The sequence below is a fragment of the Tursiops truncatus genome, chromosome 1 (assembly GCF_011762595.2).
Source record: "Tursiops truncatus isolate mTurTru1 chromosome 1, mTurTru1.mat.Y, whole genome shotgun sequence".
Classification (NCBI taxonomy): domain Eukaryota; kingdom Metazoa; phylum Chordata; class Mammalia; order Artiodactyla; family Delphinidae; genus Tursiops; species Tursiops truncatus.
The window spans coordinates 81,566,304-81,589,691 of record NC_047034.1 but is presented as its reverse complement, the minus strand read 5'-3'; the positions used below and the strand labels follow the sequence as shown (position 1 = coordinate 81,589,691).

General features: G+C 48.3%; 1 protein-coding gene and 1 long non-coding RNA gene across 2 annotated transcripts in view; one reads left to right on the top strand and one right to left on the bottom strand.

Moving 5' to 3' along the window:
• The window catches only part of ATP1A1 (ATPase Na+/K+ transporting subunit alpha 1), a 33,148-nt gene extending 12,254 nt beyond the window's left edge, over positions 1–20,894 (top strand). Inside the window, exons 3-23 of the mRNA XM_004319853.4 lie at positions 411–470; positions 2,750–2,953; positions 3,607–3,720; positions 4,110–4,244; positions 4,357–4,474; positions 4,935–5,203; positions 5,729–5,927; positions 6,183–6,292; positions 8,213–8,347; positions 9,035–9,227; positions 10,486–10,661; positions 12,972–13,108; positions 13,957–14,107; positions 14,709–14,877; positions 15,023–15,177; positions 15,778–15,901; positions 17,064–17,209; positions 17,324–17,454; positions 17,744–17,845; positions 19,987–20,078; positions 20,533–20,894. Of these exons, the coding sequence (XP_004319901.2) occupies positions 411–470; positions 2,750–2,953; positions 3,607–3,720; positions 4,110–4,244; positions 4,357–4,474; positions 4,935–5,203; positions 5,729–5,927; positions 6,183–6,292; positions 8,213–8,347; positions 9,035–9,227; positions 10,486–10,661; positions 12,972–13,108; positions 13,957–14,107; positions 14,709–14,877; positions 15,023–15,177; positions 15,778–15,901; positions 17,064–17,209; positions 17,324–17,454; positions 17,744–17,845; positions 19,987–20,078; positions 20,533–20,561 (2,949 nt within the window). The 3' untranslated portion in view covers positions 20,562–20,894. The remainder of the gene's footprint in view (positions 1–410; positions 471–2,749; positions 2,954–3,606; positions 3,721–4,109; positions 4,245–4,356; positions 4,475–4,934; positions 5,204–5,728; positions 5,928–6,182; positions 6,293–8,212; positions 8,348–9,034; positions 9,228–10,485; positions 10,662–12,971; positions 13,109–13,956; positions 14,108–14,708; positions 14,878–15,022; positions 15,178–15,777; positions 15,902–17,063; positions 17,210–17,323; positions 17,455–17,743; positions 17,846–19,986; positions 20,079–20,532) is intronic.
• The window catches only part of LOC109547358 (uncharacterized), a 98,495-nt gene continuing 95,896 nt past the window's right edge, over positions 20,790–23,388 (bottom strand). The window contains exon 3 of the long non-coding RNA XR_002173108.3: positions 20,790–21,384. This is a non-coding gene — a long non-coding RNA (uncharacterized lncRNA). The remainder of the gene's footprint in view (positions 21,385–23,388) is intronic.

Below are 23,388 nucleotides of genomic sequence, written 5' to 3'. Positions count from 1 at the left end.
CTTTTGTGTTTCTGCATCATACTGAACACGGAGAACTTCCAACCTCTGCAGGCCATGGAGGCGTCCACAGATGCGACCTGTCTATAATCTGCCTTGTCATCAGAGAAGGTAGATGAGGTCTCGTAGGTCTCTAAGACTGTTGGGTTTCTCTGACGACAGGTGGCAGACAGTCGGGCTGCCATCACACAGCTTGGGCCATTCTCCAGTGAAGACTATTCAGTAGGCAGCTGTATGGTTGCCAAGCCATTGGGCAGCAATGGTGGAAGTGTACTAACTTGTGCACTGAAGAAAAACTTGTCTTCTGAGCCTAATGATAGTGAGGAGTGATGATATTGATGCGTTTTAAAATCTTTTTGTTTGTTTGTTTTAATGGTACAGTGATTAATTCTTTTCCTTCTGTTTTCTCTTAGGATGACCATAAACTTAGCCTTGATGAGCTTCATCGCAAATACGGAACGGACTTGAGCCGAGTATGTTCTAATTGGTTGTATAGAATCCTGCTTTTGCCTATCCCGTTTTCGCCAGTATCACAGGCCTAACCTTAGGGACTCAAGGAGAACAAGGACAGCCACCATCTGAGTGTCTGCTACATGACGTGCACAAAGCTTGGGCCCCTTTTTTGTTGTTGTTACAACATTGCTTCTGTTTTACGTTTTGGTTTTTTGGCTGCGAGGCATGTAGGATCTTAGCTCTCTGACCAGAGCTCAAACCCATACCCCCTGCATTGGAAGACCAAGTCTTAACCACTGGACCACCAGGGAAGTCCCAGGACCGGGGCTCTTATATGCTGTTTACTATTTTGTTTCCCCTGAAACTTTTTGGAAGTGCATGTTACTTTCCCCATCTTATAGCAGGTGACAGCCACTAGGTGGGAGTCCCAGGATTTGAAACTGAAAAGCTCCAAAGCCATGCTCATCCCCTGACCTTGTGATTACACATCTTCTCTTTACTCTTCTACATTTGTGAAATTGAGTTATTTCAACTAGTTGAATCTTGAACGATTCAGATTGTTGCACTTTTACCAGCTAGCTCATTGCTGTTTGTCAGAGCCTTTGGTTTATTCTATCATTTATTTGAAACTTGTTTTTTGAACAGCTCAAAGAAACCTTTAAATAAAGTATGTATTGTGTATCCTTGTTATCGAGGGGATTTTGATATTAACTTTGCCACAGACAATATAAAAGTAAACAGTCAGGCGCAGGGGTGGAGTTTGTTATTTTCTAGACAATCACTAGAAAGTCTGAGGAATGACTAGAGCGCCAGCTAATATGTAGCTATTGTTTCAATAAATTATCAAGAAGTTCTGAGAAGTCTGGGGGCCTTAAGCTCTGAGAGGAGGCCTGACTCTAAGACCCAGCAGGCAGTTCCTCTCTGCGCACATCACACGGGTCATCTCACTGGAGTTTTCATTAGATTCCTATGAAGTATGTTCTTTGGGACCCTAAGTTACTTAGGGTCTGTTTTCTTACTTGTAAAATGGGTTGTGGTGAGAATTAAGCAATTAATTGGAAGCACTGGATTGACTCAGTGCTCGACAAGTAGAGACAGCTCAGATGGCTGGTGGTGGTGGTGGTTATTCTGTCCAGGGACCACATCACGAACTTGAGGCAGGGGAGGGTCCTAAATAAGTCCTTGTTTTCCTTGAACCATTTCATGTTCTTTATCCCTTTCCCTATACTCCCTAGTTAACTCCAATATTAAAAATAACATGAAAACAAAATATATGTACACACTTCAGGCAAAAATGTGTTTTATGTCTTTTTTATGAGTTGGTATCCTATGATGAAAGTAATCACATTTTCCCCTCATGGCCGGGAGCCTCATGTCTCTTGTCTGCTGTCATTGCATCTTGGTTTTAAGGCCCATTAGAAAACAGCAGGGCCTCAGTACAGTGGATGCTTCTTCCAGTGAATACTTTTCAACTGACAGGTGTCCGGGGGGTTAGCTCAAATACGCACATGTGTGAACCCTTCCCTGCCAGACAAGTTCTTTTTTTTCGGTACGCGGGCCTCTCGCTGTTGTGGCCTCTCCTGTTGCGGAGCACAGGCTCCAGACGCGCAGGCTCAGCGGCCATGGCTCAGGGGCCCAGCCGCTCTGCGGCATGTGGGATCTTCCCGGACCGGGCCACAAACCCGCGTCCCCTGCATCGGCAGGCGGACTCTCAACCGCTGCGCCACCAGGGAAGCCCCAGACAAGTATTTTAATTGCCGTCCAAAGAATAAAGTTCTATACTGAAGCTTGGCAAGTTAACCCAATAACAGGTTGGATTCTGACAGATATTTTTTTTTCCTCCTTTGATATTAATAGAGTGATTCCCGCCCCCCCGCCCGCCCCGCCGTCCCTGACAGATTCAATACATAGGAAACTCTTAAGCTCTTAATTTGCAAAACTGAATCGATTAGTTAAGATTGATATCTTTTTGGTAAAAATGCAGTTTGGCATGAATCCCTTATCTAAAACTCGGAAGAGACCGGACCAGATTCCAGTCTGTCCGTGGATCAATTTTAAAAGAATTTTAGTTTGGGTGTTGTAGGTTCCTCAGGAAACTTGGGCTGTTGTCTGCCTGAACCGTTGCAGACGTGGGCGGGGGTTAGGCGGGGAATCATCAGAATTTTCCAGCTTCTACATTGCCCTGGGACATTTAGTTTTCTCCTCAACTCTTTTATTGCAGCTTCCCAGCTGTCAGGTGGCTATATTAGCTTGTAAGTCCTGAAGCAGTTTGTCTTATTTATGTTCCTCTATTTCTCAGGGCTTAACAACTGCCCGAGCTGCTGAGATCCTGGCCCGAGACGGTCCCAACGCCCTCACTCCTCCTCCCACAACCCCCGAGTGGATCAAGTTCTGTCGGCAGCTGTTTGGGGGGTTCTCAATGTTGCTGTGGATTGGAGCAATTCTTTGTTTCTTGGCCTATGGCATCCAAGCTGCTACAGAAGAGGAACCTCAAAATGATAATGTGAGTGCCGTCGTTTCTAATTTGGATTATTAGGTATGCATAAAGTATCCTCTGTCTTTGCCACCTACTTATTTTCAGTTACCACTGGTTACTTGATGGTTTTAAACACTGGGGAAAAGTAGCATCAGCAACGATTGCCTTCAAGGCCCATCCGTTCTTCCTTCTTCGTTTCAAGTTCTCTCTCCCATCTCCTGCCCTGTGTGTAGATGTTCTTCCAAGCTGGGCCTCTGCCCTGCATGATGTTTCTGTGAACAAGCAGCTCTGCTCGGGCCCTGGCTCAGGTCTTGCTGCCACTGAGCGGAAGAGCACAGCTTTTAATATTGGAACATTACACACGTCCAGAAATGTTTGGTAGCCGTTCTTCAGAAGTCACAAGTTGTTTTGAAAATATCTTTCTTTAATAAAGCAGGAGAAACTGATTCATGGAGAATATTTCCCAAAGTCTGTCAAGCTAGTGACCAAGCGTCAGTGTGACTCCATTTCTGACACTCTTGTACACCGTCTCGCGGAAGATAAACATGAAGACATGAGTTCTGTATTTCTGAAGCCTTGATCTCTGTTAAAAGTCTGGTTTTTACTCAGTCGAAAATTAACTGAATGTTCCCAATTCTTTACCAAGAGCCATGCATCCTAACTTGTTTGTTCTGTCCCAGCTGTATCTTGGTGTGGTGCTGTCTGCCGTCGTCATCATAACTGGGTGTTTCTCCTATTATCAAGAAGCTAAAAGCTCAAAGATCATGGAGTCCTTCAAAAACATGGTTCCTCAGGTACCTGCCGCTTTGTCCTTCCCCATCAGGTGACTTGACAGCCCCAAGAATGTGAGCTGGTGTGAAGTTAAGGTTTTCCAAATATTCAGTGGCTCCATCAGAGAGAGGGGGATGCCTTCTCCCCACACCCAAAACCAGATCTGTTTTTCTTATACCCCAAAAAGTGCGTGTCTTCCCTCTGAATGTACACAGCACGATGGCAACGTGCGGACTGCCTCATAGATAACTCGAGCAAGCTTCTGTAACTTGTATAAGTAAACAGACTGATATCTTTGCTGTACATTCAGATAATTAGGATTACAGATCATTTTGTAATTTTGACACTACCTTCTTGCTGGTATTGGTTTTTATCTGATGGAATGGTGTAAACTGTATTCTCCTTCCAAAAGCAAGCCCTCGTGATTCGAAATGGTGAAAAAATGAGCATAAATGCAGAAGAAGTTGTCGTTGGGGATCTGGTGGAAGTGAAAGGAGGGGATCGAATCCCTGCTGATCTCAGAATCATCTCTGCGAACGGCTGCAAGGTAGGTTTAAACAGAGTCTCCACAGTTCCGGACAGAGTGAGTTGAGTGGGCCAGCAGCCCGGGATGAGGCTCGTGTTGCTCACATGACGCGTCTTACTTTTCTCACGGGCAGGTGGATAACTCCTCACTCACTGGAGAATCAGAACCGCAGACCAGGTCTCCGGACTTCACCAATGAAAACCCCCTGGAGACACGGAACATTGCCTTTTTTTCAACCAACTGCGTTGAAGGTAGACCGTTTTCAAGCACTCTTCAGCACGGCGTGGCATTTATTTTGGGCATTAACAACCACCACCAAAATAAACCCACGGCCACGATTTCTCTTTTTGTCTTATTGGCCCCATTTCTGACCACTTCAGTTAGGCACAGAGCAGAAGCAGTTGACTTGCTGGCAGGAAGACCCAGGAGGCCTCGGGGCTGTTTTTTCCCTCTTCTCTCCACCTCTGCGTGCCTCTTCTGTTGGCAGTGCTAAGCTAGCATGGGGTTCGGAGCCGCTGTCCTGCTAATGGAGAGAAATCCCTTTGCTACAGTCCCTATAGTTTAGAACAGATGGCGTGTACCACCAAGGAGCCGGCCCTTAAAAACATGTGTGTTTCTGTCTCTTTTTTTTAAACCCTGCCAGGTAATTGTGCAGATTCTGCGGCTTCATTGGTAAAATTTAGTACAATTCCCCCTCCTCCTCCTTTTAAGGTACTGCACGTGGCATTGTCGTGTACACGGGGGATCGCACCGTGATGGGCAGAATCGCCACGCTCGCTTCTGGGCTGGAAGGGGGCCAGACTCCCATTGCCGCGGAAATTGAACATTTTATCCACATCATCACGGGTGTGGCCGTGTTCCTGGGCGTGTCGTTCTTCATCCTTTCTCTGATCCTTGAGTACACCTGGCTTGAGGCCGTCATCTTCCTCATCGGCATCATTGTAGCCAATGTGCCAGAAGGTTTGCTGGCCACCGTCACGGTAAGAGGCTTGGGGAAGGCGATGCTTGCTCGCTCTGACGGCCTGCCTGAGTGTGAGAGTCATCCGCTACGCTTTCCTCAGGGACTGCGGGGGCTGCCGACTTAGGTTTTTTTTGCATGTGTTTGTATGTGGGTTTTCTTCAGAGCCACCTGGTAGGGTTAGACAGTGAAAAGACCTCAGCATGTTTTTATACGGAAGATAGTAACCCAGAAGCATACTTTTTTTCCCCTTGAATTTTATCACATGATCCAGAACAGTGTAGCACAGAAAGGAGAAGAACTTGGGGGTAAGTAGGGAAAACAGACTGGTACATCCTGGATATTTTCACTTTTCTTAATAGTCTGCTTTTTGGAGAGGGGTGGGGGAAGCCCCACGTACACGTTACCATTATTATTTCCTCCAACTTCAGAGGAAGCTTGGAGAGATTTAGTTTTAGGCAAATTTCTCCCATGTTAGAGGGTCGCCAGAGTTAGTATGGAACAGCCGCCTGGTCAAGTTAGAAGTAATCTGGCCCCAACGCTTTAGGTGTGCCTGACCCTGACCGCCAAGCGCATGGCCAGGAAGAACTGCTTAGTGAAGAACCTGGAGGCTGTGGAGACCTTGGGGTCCACGTCCACCATCTGCTCAGACAAAACTGGAACCCTGACCCAGAACCGGATGACGGTGGCCCACATGTGGTTCGACAATCAGATCCACGAGGCCGACACGACGGAGAATCAGAGTGGTAAGACCAGGGCCCGGCCCACACCTGAGCCTACCTGCTTGCTTGCTTTTTATCATTTGGTAAAGAGTCAGGGTTTTAGATGGTTTAGGTTTTTTGTCTTTTGGGGTTTTGTTTGCATGTCAGTACAAACATGGTTGGAAAATGCCTAAAACCTGACTAGTTTTGTTCATTGGGAAATGAGATGTGTCACCTCACATCTCTGTGGGCCCTTAGTACAAAGCCAGTGCATTATTTTCCTCTTTTTGCTTCCACCAGGTGTCTCATTCGACAAGACCTCGGCCACCTGGCTCGCTCTGTCCAGAATTGCAGGGCTTTGTAACAGGGCCGTGTTCCAGGCTAACCAGGAGAACCTGCCTATCCTGAAGGTCGGCTCAGCAGTTCTGTTAAGGTTGCCTTTGAGGTGTGCAGATGCCACCCAAGAACCACCACCTGAGGGTTCTGTTTGAAGAGCACGTGACCTTTGGGGGCTGTAGAGTAATTGGGACACTTGGAATGGTCCATGGGCTGCTTTGCTATGTGTAACTTGAGTTGTGTTGCCTGTAGACCCCAAACACTTTGAGTACCCTGCGGTCAATATAGGTCAGTAAAAGTGGAATATACAGTAAAAACTGACCAGAGAGGAGTTGGAGGAGGTGGGAGGCAATCTTTACTGGTGAAAAACCTAATTAGTAAAATCCAGCTTTACTCCTCTTTTGAGTTTATGTGATGATCACCTAACCTAGCAGACAGTGAGGGCTACTTTTGTGACTTAAGAATTGCATTTGCATATTAGGATACAGCAGATTCCAGTCAATCCCTTAAGCCATTTATTTTCTTAAAATAGCTCAGTTATTTCTCTTATCTTATTTGTTCTTAGCTGGCTACTAATGTTGCAGAAATAAGCTAAGCGTAGCCCGGTGGAATTTGCATGAAATTTGAAATGACTGAGAGATTTTTCTGTGTGGCCCAGTAAAGACTTGGTCCCAGAAAGGTCACAAGCTGCACAAGGTCCTTGCGGACAAGAGGAGCTGCATGGGGCCCTCTGGGCGGCTCCCTCTCCCCAAAGCTGCCTGTGGTGGTTCTGGGTCGAAACTGGGTTGTCGAAGAGAATGTGGCTCCGACGGAACCGAGATGGCTTCTGTTGTGAAGATAGGATTCCTTTATTCTTTAAAGGAGATTCTCTTGGCATTGAATTGATGTTGTTTTGAGGAGGATGTTGTTGATCTTGGGATAAAACTTGAGATGCCAGCTTCATCGTTTTTCTTACCTCAAAGTGGAAATTTTCTAGTCTTTGAGCACAGGGACTCATAAATATCCAGTCTTGCTCATTTAAAAGCTCCAGAAAGGTAGCATGAGATGTTATTTCTAAGTTATTTCAGGGGGATAATGCCATTAGTGGCATTATCAAAAAAAAAAAAAAAAAAAGGCATGCAGCCCTATTCTGCTTTAGTAACTGGCCTTTATTAAAGTGATCCCACTTATTTCATGCTTCTTACCAAACTTCACCAGATTTCTCGTTAAACAGGGCTACTATATTTGTAAATGAGCATAAACTTGCTATTTGCACATGCGGCCTGGCATGCCAGAGTTCTAAAATGTTTATCTGTGTAAAAGTTTGCTGTAGCCGAAAATGTTTTTAGTGTGTCAAAACATAAGTGTTACAGTGTATCTCACAAAATATATGTGTTACCGAACATGTACGCATTAACTAAAATGGTGGCTGATTACATTACCGTTGGAGCTAATAATAGCTTTCAGTTCGTATCGTTCAGGCCCAGACAATCCTGCACAATTGAATTAGTTTAGAATGTGAAGTCCTGTTTTGCCCTTGACACAGACAGCTTGCCCGCCGTCCTGAGAACCCAAGGCGTTTTCTTTTTTAAATTGCAGGGCAGTGAAGGGTACCGTAAATATTTACATTCTCACTCTGTATTTTCAGATTCATAACTAGAAATAGGTGGTTGGGAATGGTCGGCTTTGAGACTTCTCAGCAGGCCCAGGGAAGGTAAAAAAAAGGCCGGAGTAGGCTGGAAGAGTGTGTTGTGCTTCTCCCAAGCGTAGGTGACACCTTCTTGCGCCGGTTTGGGGGGGGGCCTCTGGGTGGGGTGGGAGGCCAGGAGGCTGGCAAGGAGGAGGTTGGAGCTTAGGGGCTATGACGCCGTGGTCACTCGCCACAACTGTGCTCCTCCTTGCCAGCTCCCCTCTCCTCCTGATGGGTGGGAAGACATTCTGAGTCTTCTCTGGCTTTCAGGGATGCCTGGGTAGAGCGCTTTCAGGGTGACTAACAGAGGCGTCTCTGTTCACAGCGGGCTGTTGCAGGCGATGCGTCCGAGTCCGCGCTCCTGAAGTGCATTGAGCTGTGCTGCGGTTCTGTGAAGGAGATGAGAGAGAGATACACCAAGATCGTTGAGATACCCTTCAACTCCACCAACAAGTACCAGGTCTGAGGGTCTGGGGAGCTTGTGGGGGGCCCGAGGGGACAGACGAGAAGGACATACGCTGGAAAAAGATCCATCATCCCTTTTGGAATTTTCCACGCTGAACTGCTTTCTAGAAACGAATGAGTCACAGCCTTTATGAATGCTTTAACTTTACATCTTACCCTGACTCCTCCGTATAGAAAATCCTAATCTATTTGAGTATTAGTAGGATAAATGAAGCCTCTTCTAATACGTCGTCCGGGCCCTTTTGAATTCTCACTTGTCGCTTGGAGTGGGTGTGGGCGTTTGGAGAGGGGCTGGGTGGGGCTGCAGGTGCACACACGTGTGCCAGTCCCTTTTCTGAATTTTCTTCGGAAAAATCGTGTACATGAACACGTGTCAGGGATGTATGAGCACCTCGCCACGTTTGTTTCTTCTGTAGCATTCAAAGTGTGTTACAAGGTGCGAGACACTTCAAAGTTCAGAAATAGGGCATCTTGGATATTTTTGAAAACAACTACTAGGGACTTACCTGGTGGTCCAGTGGTTAGGACTCCACCCTTTCACTAACAGGGGCCTGGGTTACATCCCTGGTCGGGGAACTAAGATCCCACAAGCTGCGCGACGCGGCCAAAAAAAGAAAAAAATTCCCTCCCTGGGCTGTCCGGCCCAGCCGTCCATCGTTTGCATCTCCACCATCCTTCACAGTTGTCCATCCACAAGAACCCCAACACAGCTGAGCCCCGGCACCTGCTGGTGATGAAAGGTGCCCCGGAAAGGATCCTGGACCGCTGCAGCTCCATCCTCATCCACGGCAAGGAGCAGCCCCTGGACGAGGAGCTGAAGGACGCCTTTCAGAACGCCTACCTGGAGCTGGGTGGTCTTGGAGAGCGCGTCCTGGGTATGCAGATAGCCTGGCAACAGGGCCGCAAACAAGTCTGGGAGACGATTGCAAGTTACTGGGTTAACCTCTGTTTCTCGTTAACTTCCCTTTACTTGCCCCCTATTGTTTTGAAAACAATAAGCGCTGGAGACACTGGGCAGCAAAATGCTGCTGGTTTGCTTCTGACTTTGACCTTTGGTCTCGTGCTGGTCAGTTCTGTTTGCTCAAAAAAAGAGGGGAAAAGAGTTTTATGATCTGGCTTTTGTTGCTGTGCCCGTGATCTGTAAACTTAATGAAATGAAAAGGAATTCCCTAGGGCATCTAGAATAAAGCCACTTCCTGACTGCCACGGAATGGCTGTGAATTTACACGGGCACTTGTGCCACCAGCGCATAAATTAGATGAACGGTAAACTCAGGGCCCAGGATGCCACCTGTCCTTCCTGCTCTGTCAGCCACCTCGGATTAGAAGTACATTCACCCACTGTGTCATTGAGAAAGTGGCATTTATAATCTTGTAGGCTGACAGATAAAAATTCGTTATTGATGTAATTCTTCTGTTCTTAGTTTGGGTAACTTAGCACTGGTCCCTTACTCATGTTCTTACCTGCTCTCGTCTAACTTGAGGTGTCTTAAGTCTATCCAACTGAAGGGTCGCTCTTAAGTGGTTTTTGTTTCTGCACCTCCCACCCCAGAGTAGAAGCAGCCTCTCTTATATGAACTCCACTTGATACCACTTTAAAGTACACTGTAACCTTCACACAACATCGAAAGAAATATCCTGAATATCATGATTCTTGTGTGAACAGTAATACTAGATATAAACCCCTTGGGCAGAACGTGTCTGATCTGCATTTATCCTCAAAGAAGCTGGCACGATGGCCCACGTGGGTGCTCAGCGGTATACTTTGGTTAGATGAACAGTGAGCAGAGATGTGGCCTTGATTTTTCCCAGAGACCGAAGTGGAGACAAATAATGACATGACGTGCCACGTCTCAGTAACTGAGTGGGCAGGTCTAGGAGCCGGAAACCCTGGTGCAAGAGTCAGTCTGCTCTACATTGAACAAAGCCTCTTCCTCTGAGGCTTAGTGATGGAGTCTGTCTTTTGCACAGTTTTTCTTCTAGGCATTCTGTGTCATTCATAAACGATCGATAAAACTCACTTGGTTATAAATGTAGACTTTAAAAAACCTTCCAAACTAAGTGAATAATAAGTCGCTGTCCTGCTGCTGCCTCTGTTACTAGAAGTCCTCACAGGCTCCCTGCCCTCCTGCAGGTTTCTGCCACCTTTCCCTGCCAGATGAACAGTTTCCCGAAGGCTTCCAGTTTGACACCGATGATGTGAATTTCCCTGTTGATAATCTCTGCTTCGTGGGCCTCATCTCCATGATCGACCCACCACGGGCTGCCGTCCCTGATGCCGTGGGCAAATGTCGAAGTGCTGGAATTAAGGTAATGCCCCGCCCCCCTTTTTGGCATCACCTCTCAGCAGCTCGGGGCACCCTACTTAGTGACGTTGCCTTGTGGGGTCCATGTGGCAGCTGGTGTTTCTCACCTGGAGTATCAATTTCTCATCTCCAAAGCTTTTTAGTTACCACCAGAGAAGACCAACTGGTATTAAAATGTTGGTGTAAACTGCAGAAGAGGGAATAAAAAAAAAAAAAATCAGCTTTTTAAGGGAAATGTAATGTAGCAAATTAAAAAGAGCAGAAGACTTGGTAAGTTTTTTTTTTTTTAATAAAATAAATTTAAAAGTAGTATGGTTTAACATATTCAACAAAGTTACATAGGCACTTTTTTTTTCCTTTAACATCTTTATTGGAGTATAATTGCTTAACAGTGTTGTGTTAGTTTTCGCTGTATAACAAAGTGAATCAGCTATACATATACATATATCCCCATATCCCCTCCCTCTTGCATCTCCCTCCCACCCTCCCTATCCCACCCCGCTAAGTGGTCACAAAGCACCGAGCTGATCTCCCTGTGCTATGTGGCTGCTTCCCACTAGCTGTCTGTTTTACGTTTGGTAGTGTATATATGTCCATGCCACTCTCTCACTTCGTCTCAGCCTACCCTTCCCCCTCCCCGTGTCCTTAAGTCCATTCTCTACGTCTGTGTCTTTATTCCTGTCCTGCCCCTAGGTTCTGAAGAACCTTTTTTTTTTTTTTTTTTTTTAGATTCCATATATATGTGTTAGCATACGGTATTTGTTTTTCTCTTTCTGACTTACTTCATTCTGTATGACAGTCTCTAGGTCCATCCACCTCACTACAAATAACTCAATTTCGTTTCTTTTCATGGCTGAGTAATATTCCATTGTGTATATGTGCCACATCTTCTTTATCCATTCATCTGTCGATGGACACTTAGGTTGCTTCCATGTCCCGGCTATTGTAAATAGAGCTGCAGTGAACACTGTGGTACATGACTCTTTTTGAATTATGGTTTTCTCAGGGTATATGCCCAGTAATGGGATTGCTGGGTCGTATGGTAGTTCTGTTTGTAGTTTTTTAAGGAACCTCCACACTGTTCTCCATAGTGGCTGTATCAATTTACATTCCCACCAGCAGTGCAAGAGGGTTCCGCTTTTCTCCACACCCTCTCCAGCATTTATTGTTTGTAGACTTTTTGATGATGGCCATTCTGACCGGTGTGAGGTGATACCTCATTGTAGTTTTGATTTGCATGTCTCTAATGATTAGTGATGTTGCTCATCCTTTCATGTGTTTGTTGGCAGTCTGTATGTCTTCTTTGGAGAAATGTCTATTTAGGTCTTCTGCCCATTTTTGGATTGGGTTGTTTGTTTTTTTGATATCGAGCTGCATGAGCTGCCTGTATATTTTGGAGATTAATCCTCTGTCAGTTGCTTCGTTTGCAAATATTTTCTCCCATTCTGAGAGTTGTCTTTTCGTCTTGTTTACGATTTCCTTTGCTGTGCAAAAGCTTTTTAAGTTTTATTAGGTCCCATTTGTTTATTTTTGTTTTTATTTCCATTTCTTTAAGAGGTGGGTCAAAAAGGATCTTGCTGTGATTTATGTCATAGAGTGTTATTTTGAAATATTTGCCTTGTTCTAAATTAATACACTTCATGCAGTGAATGGCATGTGTTGTGTGTTTTCAGTTAACTGGTTTTGGAAGGAATGTTTGGTGTACTCTGTATTGGTCTTAAGTTGCAGAGTATTGTTCAGGTGCGCTGATACAGCGTGGTTCAGTGTAGTTCGTGTGGTCTGTCTTGTTGCTGGCTGTTTGATTCTCCGCCTTCTCATTCTCATGAGTACTACTGCCCTGAAAACTTTGTAAAAATTATCCTCCTACCACCTCGACTGTATTCTAAATATAATCTGGGGTCAGAAAGAGCAGTGACTGATTTGAATTCTTGTTACTTACTGCTTTCCCTCCAGATTGGGCCAGTTTCAGAATGCTGACCCTTTACTCACCAGCATCAGATGTTTATCGTTTTTTTGTTGTTGGTGGTTTCAGTAAATTTGAGTATTTTTCTGTGATGGTGTAAAAGGACAAAGATACTGTTTACTCTGTGTGATTGTGCGCCAAGATGAAAGCTGGGTATTGCTTTGTGTCTTCTGTGAACTCACGTCTATATTTCGGGCTAGTTCGTGTTTATCGGTTTTATATTTGCATTTCTTTCCCTTTGATATTACAAGCCGAATCATCCTTGACATTTATTCTTGCGTACTCGTAAGACTTCTCAAGGTCATTTGCTAGGCAGCTGCGTTCAATAAATCGTCCTCTTCCTTGTCACAGGTCATCATGGTCACCGGAGACCATCCAATCACAGCCAAAGCCATTGCCAAAGGTGTGGGCATAATCTCGGAAGGAAACGAGACTGTAGAAGACATCGCTGCCCGCCTCAACATTCCAGTGAGCCAGGTGAACCCCAGGTAAGGCAGGAAGGTCAGACCCCTGTTGCCTTGAACGTGCAGGTGCTGGAAGTTGGGCATCTTCAGCTTGGTTCTACACAGTTTTCTTCTAGGCTTGCTCTGGGTTAGGGACGCCCCTCCAGTGCCAGAAAACAGCCTTGTTCCTAGGGAGGGTTTTCAATAAGAGCGGTCACCATAAGCAACACTTAGATGGTGCCTGCCGTTCTAAGCACTTGCTGCGGTACCTGCGAAGGTAGGTGATACTCCCACCTTGCGGAGCAGGGAGGCCGAGGCCGAGTCACGCAGTACACTCGGCAGTCTAGCTTCTGCGTTCACACTGTTAACCACTGCGCACACGGCCCTGCACCCAGCACCTTGTCATTTTCAGGTCCACACTAACAAAATAAAATGGGCAAGGCACCATTGTCCAGGTAGCTCAGGCCAGAAAGGGAGATCTTGGTAATAAAGTAGAATAGATAACTTGAGACAACTTTGTTTTTAATGTTTTGTTCAGGTTTAGGGCCGCCCCCACTCACCCCCAGCCAAACCCTACTTTGGGTTTGGTTTTCCGTCAGCTCTGTCACCGCCTAAAACTTAGTTATGTTATTTCAATGCGTCTTATAAAGATGGGGAAAGGAAGATGAGAGGCAGGCCTGCCCAGTGATTATTGTGAGTCTTGAATGAGATAATATATATGAAAATGCTTTGTAACCTGTAAAACACTGCACAGATAATACACAATGGGGACAGTTCCCTCTGGCTTCGTGGTGTTTACGAAGTGTTCTGCGTAGTGTGGCAACATTCCTTCTTGGGGATGAGCACCGTGCTGGTGACGTGACAGGTGACTTGTCTTTCGGTCCTAATGGTAGGGATGCCAAGGCCTGCGTGGTACATGGGAGTGATCTGAAGGACATGACTTCCGAGCAGCTGGATGACATTCTGAAGTACCACACGGAGATCGTGTTTGCCAGGACCTCTCCGCAGCAGAAGCTCATCATTGTGGAAGGCTGCCAGAGACAGGTCAGCGCACAGCCGGGGCCGGGCTCTTTCAGGCGCCACTGACCTCGGTGAAGGCAGTTCCAGTAAAAACAAAAAACAAAGCAACAGTGGTGGAAACATGAGCCAGTTTCTCTCGGTCTCGGTATACACGTGCCAGTGAGACACTCCAGGCATAGAGAGAAGGGTGGTGACTGGCTCACGGCTCAGCCGAGACAGGGACTCCACTGCACAGGGTTTCGCTGTGGCCCACGGCCGGAGCTTCGGCACTCGCCTGGAGTAGCAGAGCAGGGTCCTAATGTGTACACTGGAGATGTGACTGTCCAGGAGACTCGCATCCCAGACCTGGGAAAGACCTGGGGGTGGGGGTGGGGGGGCTTTCCAAAGCGCCACTCACCCAAGTCATGACTTGGAGTAGCCCTTGTGAACAAGGTAAGGGACACATCTGCTGTCACTCCTGGACTCTGGCTGTGTGCATTCCTGGCTGAGACGGTTCCGCGTCTCTGTAGAGTCTCAGTGGGAAAGGAGCAGTGTCTGTCTTGAGAGGCGACTGGAGGCTGCACCTCCCTTATACCCATCGCTAGACTACACGATTCCTAACCCGCATCCCTCCTTTTTCCGGCAGGGCGCCATTGTGGCTGTAACTGGCGACGGTGTCAATGACTCTCCGGCTTTGAAGAAGGCTGACATCGGGGTTGCCATGGGGATTGCTGGCTCAGATGTGTCCAAGCAAGCTGCCGACATGATTCTCCTGGATGACAACTTTGCCTCAATTGTGACTGGAGTAGAGGAAGGTGAGCGTGCTGCGTGTAAAGCGACCACCAAAACCTCACCCGGATGCTGCCGAGCCGTGTCCGTGTCTGTGCGCTTAAGGGGTGTGTGCAGGATCTGGTCCCTCCTGTTAAGCTCTACAGTAAAAACAGTCTTTTGCTTTCGTAGGTCGTCTGATTTTTGATAACTTGAAGAAATCCATTGCCTACACCCTCACCAGTAACATTCCAGAGATCACCCCCTTCCTGATATTTATTATTGCCAACATTCCACTACCCCTGGGGACTGTCACCATCCTCTGCATCGACTTGGGAACAGACATGGTGAGTGACTGTCACGGCTTCCACACATCATAGTGTTAAGGTGTGGCATTAGCATGCACCGCTGTGCTCTCTGGGTCCCCGTGGCCACTGTAAGGAAAAGAAATTCTCGGTAGTGACATTTCCAACGTGTGGCAGCCTCAGCATCAAAGACTGAGTGTTATCATTCCTCAAGACGGCTGACGACATCTATTTATCAGATAGAAATCTTCCCTTTTGTATAATTTTGCCCCCTTTTTTTTTTTTTTGAAAGTGGGACTCATAATATCTCATGTTATGAAAAACTTTTTTTTTTTTTTTTTGCGGTACGCGGGCCTCTCACTGTTGTGGCCTTTCCCGTTGCGGAGCACAGGCTCCAGACGCGCAGGCTCAGCGGCCGTGGCTCACGGGCCTAGCCGCTCTGCGGCATGTGGGATCTTCCCGGACCGGGGCACGAACCTGTGTCCCCCGCATCGGCAGGCAGACTCTCAACCACTGTGCCACCAGGGAAGCCCATGAAAAACATTTTTTAAAGGGAGGGCAAGAATTTTAAAACAAAAGGTTCACAACATCAGCTTGCTGGTTTCTGATCATTTTAAATCCCTTCTCGCCCCTCCTCCCCAGGTTCCTGCCATCTCCCTGGCTTACGAGCAGGCTGAGAGCGACATCATGAAGAGACAGCCCAGAAACCCCCAGACGGACAAACTCGTGAACGAGCGGTTGATCAGCATGGCCTACGGACAGATTGGTGAGCCGGCAGATTTAAAGTATCTGGAGGGGTGGTGTCTGCCTTCTGAGACTTCAAGTGTTGGGTGACTTTCAAATCTAGGATGAGCCATGACCTAGGGTGAGACTGGGGATTTTTTTTTAGATTCCTTTCCAAGTGAAAATAAATCTTTTGCCGTCTGCCAAGAACCCATAGTTCTCTAGACTGGGCACCTGCGACTGAGCTCATCTGCCCTAGGACTGAGGATGCCCCTGCTCACAGAGCCTGTCCAGTGCCAGGCACAGTTCCTTAACTCAAAGGCGGCTTTTCCTGGGGAAGCCTAGTATCTGTCACTCATTTGACTCTGCAAACCCTAACTCACTGTCCAGAGTTTGCAGGTTTGGCTAATAGGTCACTGCCAAGTGGCTACTCCGCACACCCACTCTCCCCACCCCCAGTGCTTGATTTCTGTTCCACCAGTGGCGCATGACCAGCTCACAGGTGGTCTAGGCGGTGGGCAGTGAAAATACCCTTGGATCCTAAATCCTCTGCCTTTAGGAAAACTTGGTGAAGCCACCATTAGCAACTTGTTCTTCTGGAGTCATGGGTTACATCACTGCGAACACTCGGGTAAAATGGGACAGATTAGTACATTATGGAAACGTGGAAAAGATTAATTTGACAGTTGCTGACAACAAAGTAATTGGCTGATGGCCAGAAAGGCCTAATTTTGAGCAGAAGGAAGACTGTGTCCAGAGCGTGGGATGAAATCCCACCCCAGGAAGTTGAGGGCATAGTGATTGGATTGGGTCCTGGGGAGAACGACCCTGAAAGTGGGGGAGGGGGAAGATTAGGTCAGAAAGTGCCGCTTTCATGATCTCCACAGCGGCTGGGAAAAAGGCGGTGTGCAAACGTGTTGAGACACGGGAGGGAAAGTCACAATGTTTCAGAAATTAAAATGTAGGGAAATGGATTTTTACCCCCAAGGGTCATGCCCTTATAGAAGCAGATGCTCGAGTAATAGAGACGGGTGTTGAAGAGCAAGGCCCGGGTACCGTCTTCTAAGCTCTAAAAAGTGACTCATAGTGGAGCAGGTGTGAGCGAGGAGTGTGTCCCGGGTCGTCCGTCCCACCGGTCATAGCCTGTGAGTGACCAAGACCTTCCTCCAGGCCCTGGCATTCAAGTTGTCTTTCCAACCTCTCAGGTATGATCCAGGCCCTGGGGGGCTTCTTCACTTACTTTGTGATTATGGCTGAGAACGGCTTCCTCCCGACTCACCTGCTGGGCGTCCGAGTAGACTGGGATGACCGCTGGATCAACGACGTGGAAGATAGCTACGGGCAGCAGTGGGTGAGTGAGGGCTGCCCGCCTGACCAGTGCTGGACGGAGCTCCTCCAGCCCCACGGGGTGGGGCCACATGGCCTCCGGACACGCATGCTCATCTGTCTGCCTTATGCATTTCAGACCTACGAACAGAGGAAGATCGTGGAGTTCACCTGCCACACCGCCTTCTTTGTCAGCATCGTGGTGGTGCAGTGGGCCGACTTGGTCATCTGCAAGACCAGGAGGAATTCTGTCTTCCAGCAGGGGATGAAGTGAGTAGGGCACAGTCAGGGGGTTCTGGCTCAAAGAAGGGGTCTGGTGACATCTAAACCCTTTGCCAAAAGCCCAGCACCTGACACCCAGGGCAGAGTTTCTGGAAACTTATTTGTGGAGCAAATTGAGGAAGCAAAATGTTTTCTAGGTTTTTTCATCTGACCTCAGTCAGGTTCCTAAGTACAACTAATAATACATAAAGACATCGACCTGCCATTTGACACGTAGCATTAGAAGATACACTTCTGTTCGTGTTTTTTAACTTTTCCCCACTCCTTGTTTTTTTAGGAACAAGATCTTAATATTTGGCCTCTTCGAAGAGACGGCCCTTGCTGCTTTCCTTTCCTACTGCCCTGGAATGGGTGTTGCCCTGAGGATGTATCCCCTCAAGTAAGTGCATCCTCTTTTAGCTCCAGAAAGTGGGAAATAGTAAGTGTGGCTTTTCCTCTCATGACACACGTTAGTAGCTGTTATTTTGGGAACTCTTGGGTGATGTGTACAAGAGTTCCTCTGGATTGGAGAATGAGGAAAGGCTGACTCAGTAATGCAGACCAGCAAATCCCCAGACTGTGCTTAGGATTTGCTGTCACTAGGGCCAGCCGGGCTCTGGCCCTTGGGCTTGCTCACCAGCCAACTGCACTGAGCGCTCAGGTCCCCCATGGCCACAGCCCCGTCGTCTTGAGGCCAGTGGGGGATATGCTGGAGTTTGTGGGCACAGGTTCCAGTCTTGATTGGCCCACCCAGTCACTGCGTCGCCTGGCAAGTCCCTCACCTCTGTGGGCCTCTGACTCTTCTGCTCTCGAAGGACAATGGTGGAGCAGGTCCGAGGTCCTTTTACTTTACAGTCGAGCACGGGTAGTGTTAGGAGATCATGGGTGGAGGATCGGAGGAGACTGACCACTAGTCTTTGGCCAGAACCAGACTGGCCTTAGACATGGTGAATGACTGCACTTTTGATACACCTGACTTTTCACATACAGGATTTGCCACAAACTCTAGTAGTGTTTTGAAGCATTGAGTGCGTTTGTGGTGTCTGCCAGCTGGTTAAGGTTAGGCAGCTGCAACCTATTAAAATATGCTAAACCACAGAAAATGGGACCCTACGAGTCAAGCTTTTGATCTAAACATCAGTCTTCCCATGCTCACTCAGACCCATATGGACTCTCGACTAGCCTGTTGCCCTTCACCTCCTCTCACTGATCTCATCCCAAAAGTAACCAAACCCTGTTGGCTTCCCTGACTGCCTATCTGTGGTGCAAGGGGAGCCTGGCATCCAGGGTCTTGTTACTGTGCCAGCCTGTCTTCCTAGCCTTATACCCATCCAGGCTTATGTTAGGTGAATTCAGTACTTCTCTTCTGCCTGCATGTTTGGGAAGGCTGTTCCCTTCTCACCCCATCAATCCCGATCGTTCTTCAAGGTTGGTTTCCTCAGGGCTTGTCCCCATGTGATCTCACCCTCCTGGGCATGTGCAGCAGCAGCCCTCCTTTGCCATTATTGTCACTTCTGCTCGCATAGATTGTTATTTTCAGAGCATGGACCACAACATCTGTTTTGACTTTGTGTCTCCAGCCCCCTGCACAGAGCTGGCACAAAACAGGGGCAAGTCTTATCCAAGGTGAATCCTGTCATCTTGGGCCATTGTTTGTTAAGAGGAGGCCAGGAGGATCAGAGCTCTCTAAAAGGCCCAAATGGAAAATCTCAGCCTACAACAGGCTGGTGGTGCCTCAGGGCATCTTTTGCTATGACTAGAGAACTTGTTCCCAATAGGTTCTGCCCAGTGTGGAAGGTGGCTTAGTTAATTACAAGGGTCCCCAAGTCAAACGAGGTCATCTTCTAGCATGTGGAGGACACACGAGACAGGAAGAGGAGGAGGAGATGCCAGAGCTCTGTCTTGGGACAGTCTTCCTCCAGTGGTTGCTGCGGGAAGCTGGTAGTCAAGAAAGCGTCAGCCTCCTTTGGAGGCCGCCTGGGGAGCCTGTTTCCAGGCTGGGGGCTGTGGCAGCAGCCCCTGGGCCCCCAAAGGCCTCGGATCTCTGCTAGGGTTCAGCTTCTCGTTCCCCAGGTTTGGGACTCAGCGCACTCCTGACTGCCCCACTGTCAGAGACCACATTCGGGGGATGATTCAACTGGTTGTGACCCACACCGGCAGTTCTTTATCTTCAGGTGCCAGGACATCAGACAGATAAACTTGAGCGAGCTTCTTAAATACTTTAGAAACGGAAGAAAGAAAATGTCCAGTTGCTCTGGAATCGTCAACAACAAAAAAATCTAAGCTGACCTACAAACCAGTTCTCATGGAAAACCCAACTGAAGGTGGCAGTCCGCTTTCTCCTGCCGCTCCGGGCCCTGAGCGCGCAGCAGCGGGCTGTTTTCATCACGTGTTCTGTGTCCGTGCTCGGCCGGCTACCCATGACTGTACTTGGCTTCTCCTTTCAGGCTGATTAGTTCGTGATCACCATGCTGGCGTGCGGTTTCTTTTTCCTTTGAGTTGCGCGTACACGTATAAATTGTCACTTGCTTCTACTTCCAGACCTACCTGGTGGTTCTGTGCCTTCCCCTACTCTCTTCTCATCTTTGTGTATGACGAAGTCCGAAAGCTCATCATCAGGCGACGCCCTGGCGGTAAGAACAGGCATTTGTAGTTGGGGGTGCGGGCTGCGGAGGGGTGCCTGTGGGGCCGCTGGCTTTTGCTTTGTTTCCTTTGAAGTGTTTGGGCTCCTCCACCGTCAGTCTGCTTGGCTAAGTCCATTGGAAGCCAACTGTAAACTGACTTGAGTCACAGCCCATCTTCAGGATGGAGATCTCAGTTGAGGTTTCAGAACTGACCAAATACAAACCGAATAGGATGCAGTGGAAACGTGGTCAGAAATCAAAACCATCTTTCCAATTAACGCATTACTCTTAAAAGCATTTAAATAAATACAGTTGAGGGCCCAGATTGAATTTGGGTCAAACTCCCCACCCCGCCATTGGCTTTGTTCCCCTAAGGTCCATTCTGTCTGTCTTTCCCTCTGCCCTCTCCCGAGGAGGAAGACTCACTGTCGCTTCTCTCTCTCTCTTTCTGTGGCCCCCCCAGGCTGGGTAGAGAAGGAGACCTACTACTAGACCCCCTCCTGCACGCCGGGGAGCATCACGCCACACACTCTGCACCCACCACCCACCCCCTCTTTGTGTACTTCAGTCTCGGAATTCGGAATTCTACCCTGGTAGGAAAGCACCGAAGCATGTGGGGGAAGAAGCGAGATGTCCCGGAATGAAGCATGTAGCTATATGGGGGGGAGGGGGGAGGGCTGCCCGAGAAACATCCGTCTGTGGGAACAACATCGGGGAAGGTTTTTATGTGCCTTGTTGTTTTTGTAAAAAGGAAAACTCGGAAAGACTGAAAGAATACATTTTATATCTGGATTTTTACAAATAAAGATGGCTATTATAATGGAACTGGTCTCATGCCCTCATCACTTCCATGGTCCAGATTGTCTTATGTGATCGGTCTGGAGCCGTGGTTCCCAGCACCCGAGTCCCTGGCCAGGGGCTTCATCCGCATCATTGGAACTTGCTAGCACAGCAAAGCCGGGGCCACTGAACCGGAAGCTAACCCACAATCTGTTTAATAAGTCTCCAGGTGATTCTGATTGCACATTCAAGTTTAAGGACCACAGATTAAGGGGAAACTTTCTGCCCGTGCTTTCGTGGTCTGAGTAGGTGAGCTTACCTCCCCATTTTCCCGTGGGCCAGTGCGGGTGGTATGGCTGGAACTCCCCCTGCTGCCTTCACATCTGCTTCTTGACGGACACACCCTTCACGAGAAGGATTTTCAGACCCTCAGGGGAGGGCCTCCTCTTCCCGTCCTGGTCACAGCCCCACCTGTGGTCTCTTAGATCATCACCGCCACCACGACAGCCTCAAGTGTCTCTAGACGAAGATCTGTCTGAGAAGCAGAAACCTACCTATTATACACAGTCTGTTAGGACATCACAAAGAGCTTCCCTTCCACGTAACTCGTTCCTAATTTAGCATCGAATGGCTCCATTTCAGAGAGTGCTTATTTTCCAGAAGCTACTTAAGAAAAAAAGGTGAAAGATCTGTTTACTTCAAGGTCAAGTATACCTCCGGCTTTCAAAGAGTGAGTGTAAAAGGCCCCCTCAAGTCCCATCGCTCAGTAATCCATCCTGCGTGCTGTTAACTACCTGTACTTGAAGGCTGTCCTTGCTTCAAGCCAATGCAATGAGGAGTCCTTACTTCGGGCATCAATGATCATGGCCTGCCAGGTGGTCGTAGATTGGGTTCGAGTATTTTTTCTCTGAAAAGCTTAATTCATTGCTCATGCCTCTTGTGCTCACTTCCAAGCTGTGCAGATGGGAAGGGAACGGCTGACGCCCACATCCCAGCCAGTCATTACCCCCAGCCTCTCCTGCTAGGGGCACTGGGAGGGCCAGGTGGTCTGTGCCGCCTTAGTCCAACCCACCAGTCTTTCCCTGGGCACTTTCTTCCAGGATGATCTCTGTGCCTGTAGGCAAGTCATTTTTAAAGAGACACTTGTTCAGCCGAACATAAGGAACCTAGGATAAAGCTAAGAACTAACAGAGAGCTCAGGCTCAGGGCCGGTGGTTCCTGAGTCCTCCCTGAGGACATAGCTCTGAGGGCAAGAATGAGGCTGCCCCATGTGCTTAGACTGGCGCAGCCTTGTCAGAGGCTTGCTGGCCTCTCCTCTACTCCCTGAGCGTCTGTTCCCTGGCACGCCTGACAGCTGACCAGTGAACACACCCCAGATGAAGGTCATGGGTATTCCCTACCTAGAGGCATTTGAAGCAGCCTGAGACCATAGACTCTGGAGGTGACCCCGGATAGCTTTCTGGCCAGGCCTCTGCAGCCCTGGACTTCTGGGAACACGGCGGGCAAGGCAGAGCAGGACAAGGGCAGAGCGGAACCTCCCGCCGTCTTTCCACCAGAATACCTCTGCCCTTTCTCTGTTTGACAATCCCTTGAATAAAAAGTTTTACAAGCCAAACGTTTGATCTAGATGCCGCAGATAAGCAACAGGCAAAGCTGGCACCAAAGCCAGGCCTTCCAAAGGGCCAGATTTTTCCAGGCTTCCTACTCGCAGCAAGAGTAAGTGCCCGGGCTTCCTCATACGCCTTTACATTCACCCGCTAACTTCAGCCCCGTCCGGAGGAGCTAAAATTTGCTCCAGAACAATGGAAGCGGTCTACCCCACAAATACGCAGCTGAGCCCCCTTGACTCCCCCCCTCCCCTCCCCTGCAATGCCCTCCAGACATCCCCAGGGTCATGCCCTCTTGGTCACCCTCTGTGATGCCCTCCCAACACTTTCGACCACCTGCCCCTTTGGCCACGTCGATAATCTGAGCTCTTGCCATTTCCAACATCCTTACTGCTTCCTTATCGCTTTAGCTCTCACCCTCCTTCCTTTGATGGACAAGCTTCTAAGGAGAGTGCCCATCACTTCATCCCTCTGCCTCCTGCCAGCTCCCATTAACACTGGTCCACCGAAGTTGTCCTGGTTGAGGTCGTCACTGATCTGACTGTTAATCCACTGGGCACGCCCCTGTCCTTCCTTGGCCTCTGCAGCACCTGTGACTCCATCACACGCCTCCTGAAACAGCCGCCGTGTCTCTCCGACATCACCTCTGCTCTCTGCTCACCTTTCCCCTCATCTCCACCTGCCCCTTGGCTGCTCGGGAGGTCCTCACCCACTCCCGCCTCCTATTCTTCCTGGGGTTTCACAACGGACCACCTCCATGATGCTTCCCAACTCTCCAATCTGGTCCTCCCTCCTGAGCCCCAGACCCATAAATCCAGTTGTCTCCTGGACATCTGTATTTTTTCAGAAAGAGCACAGCACCCTATAGAGTCTTAACCCCAGTAACAAACCCGAGTCTGAGGTCCCTCACAATGAACATGCTCTAGGCAAAG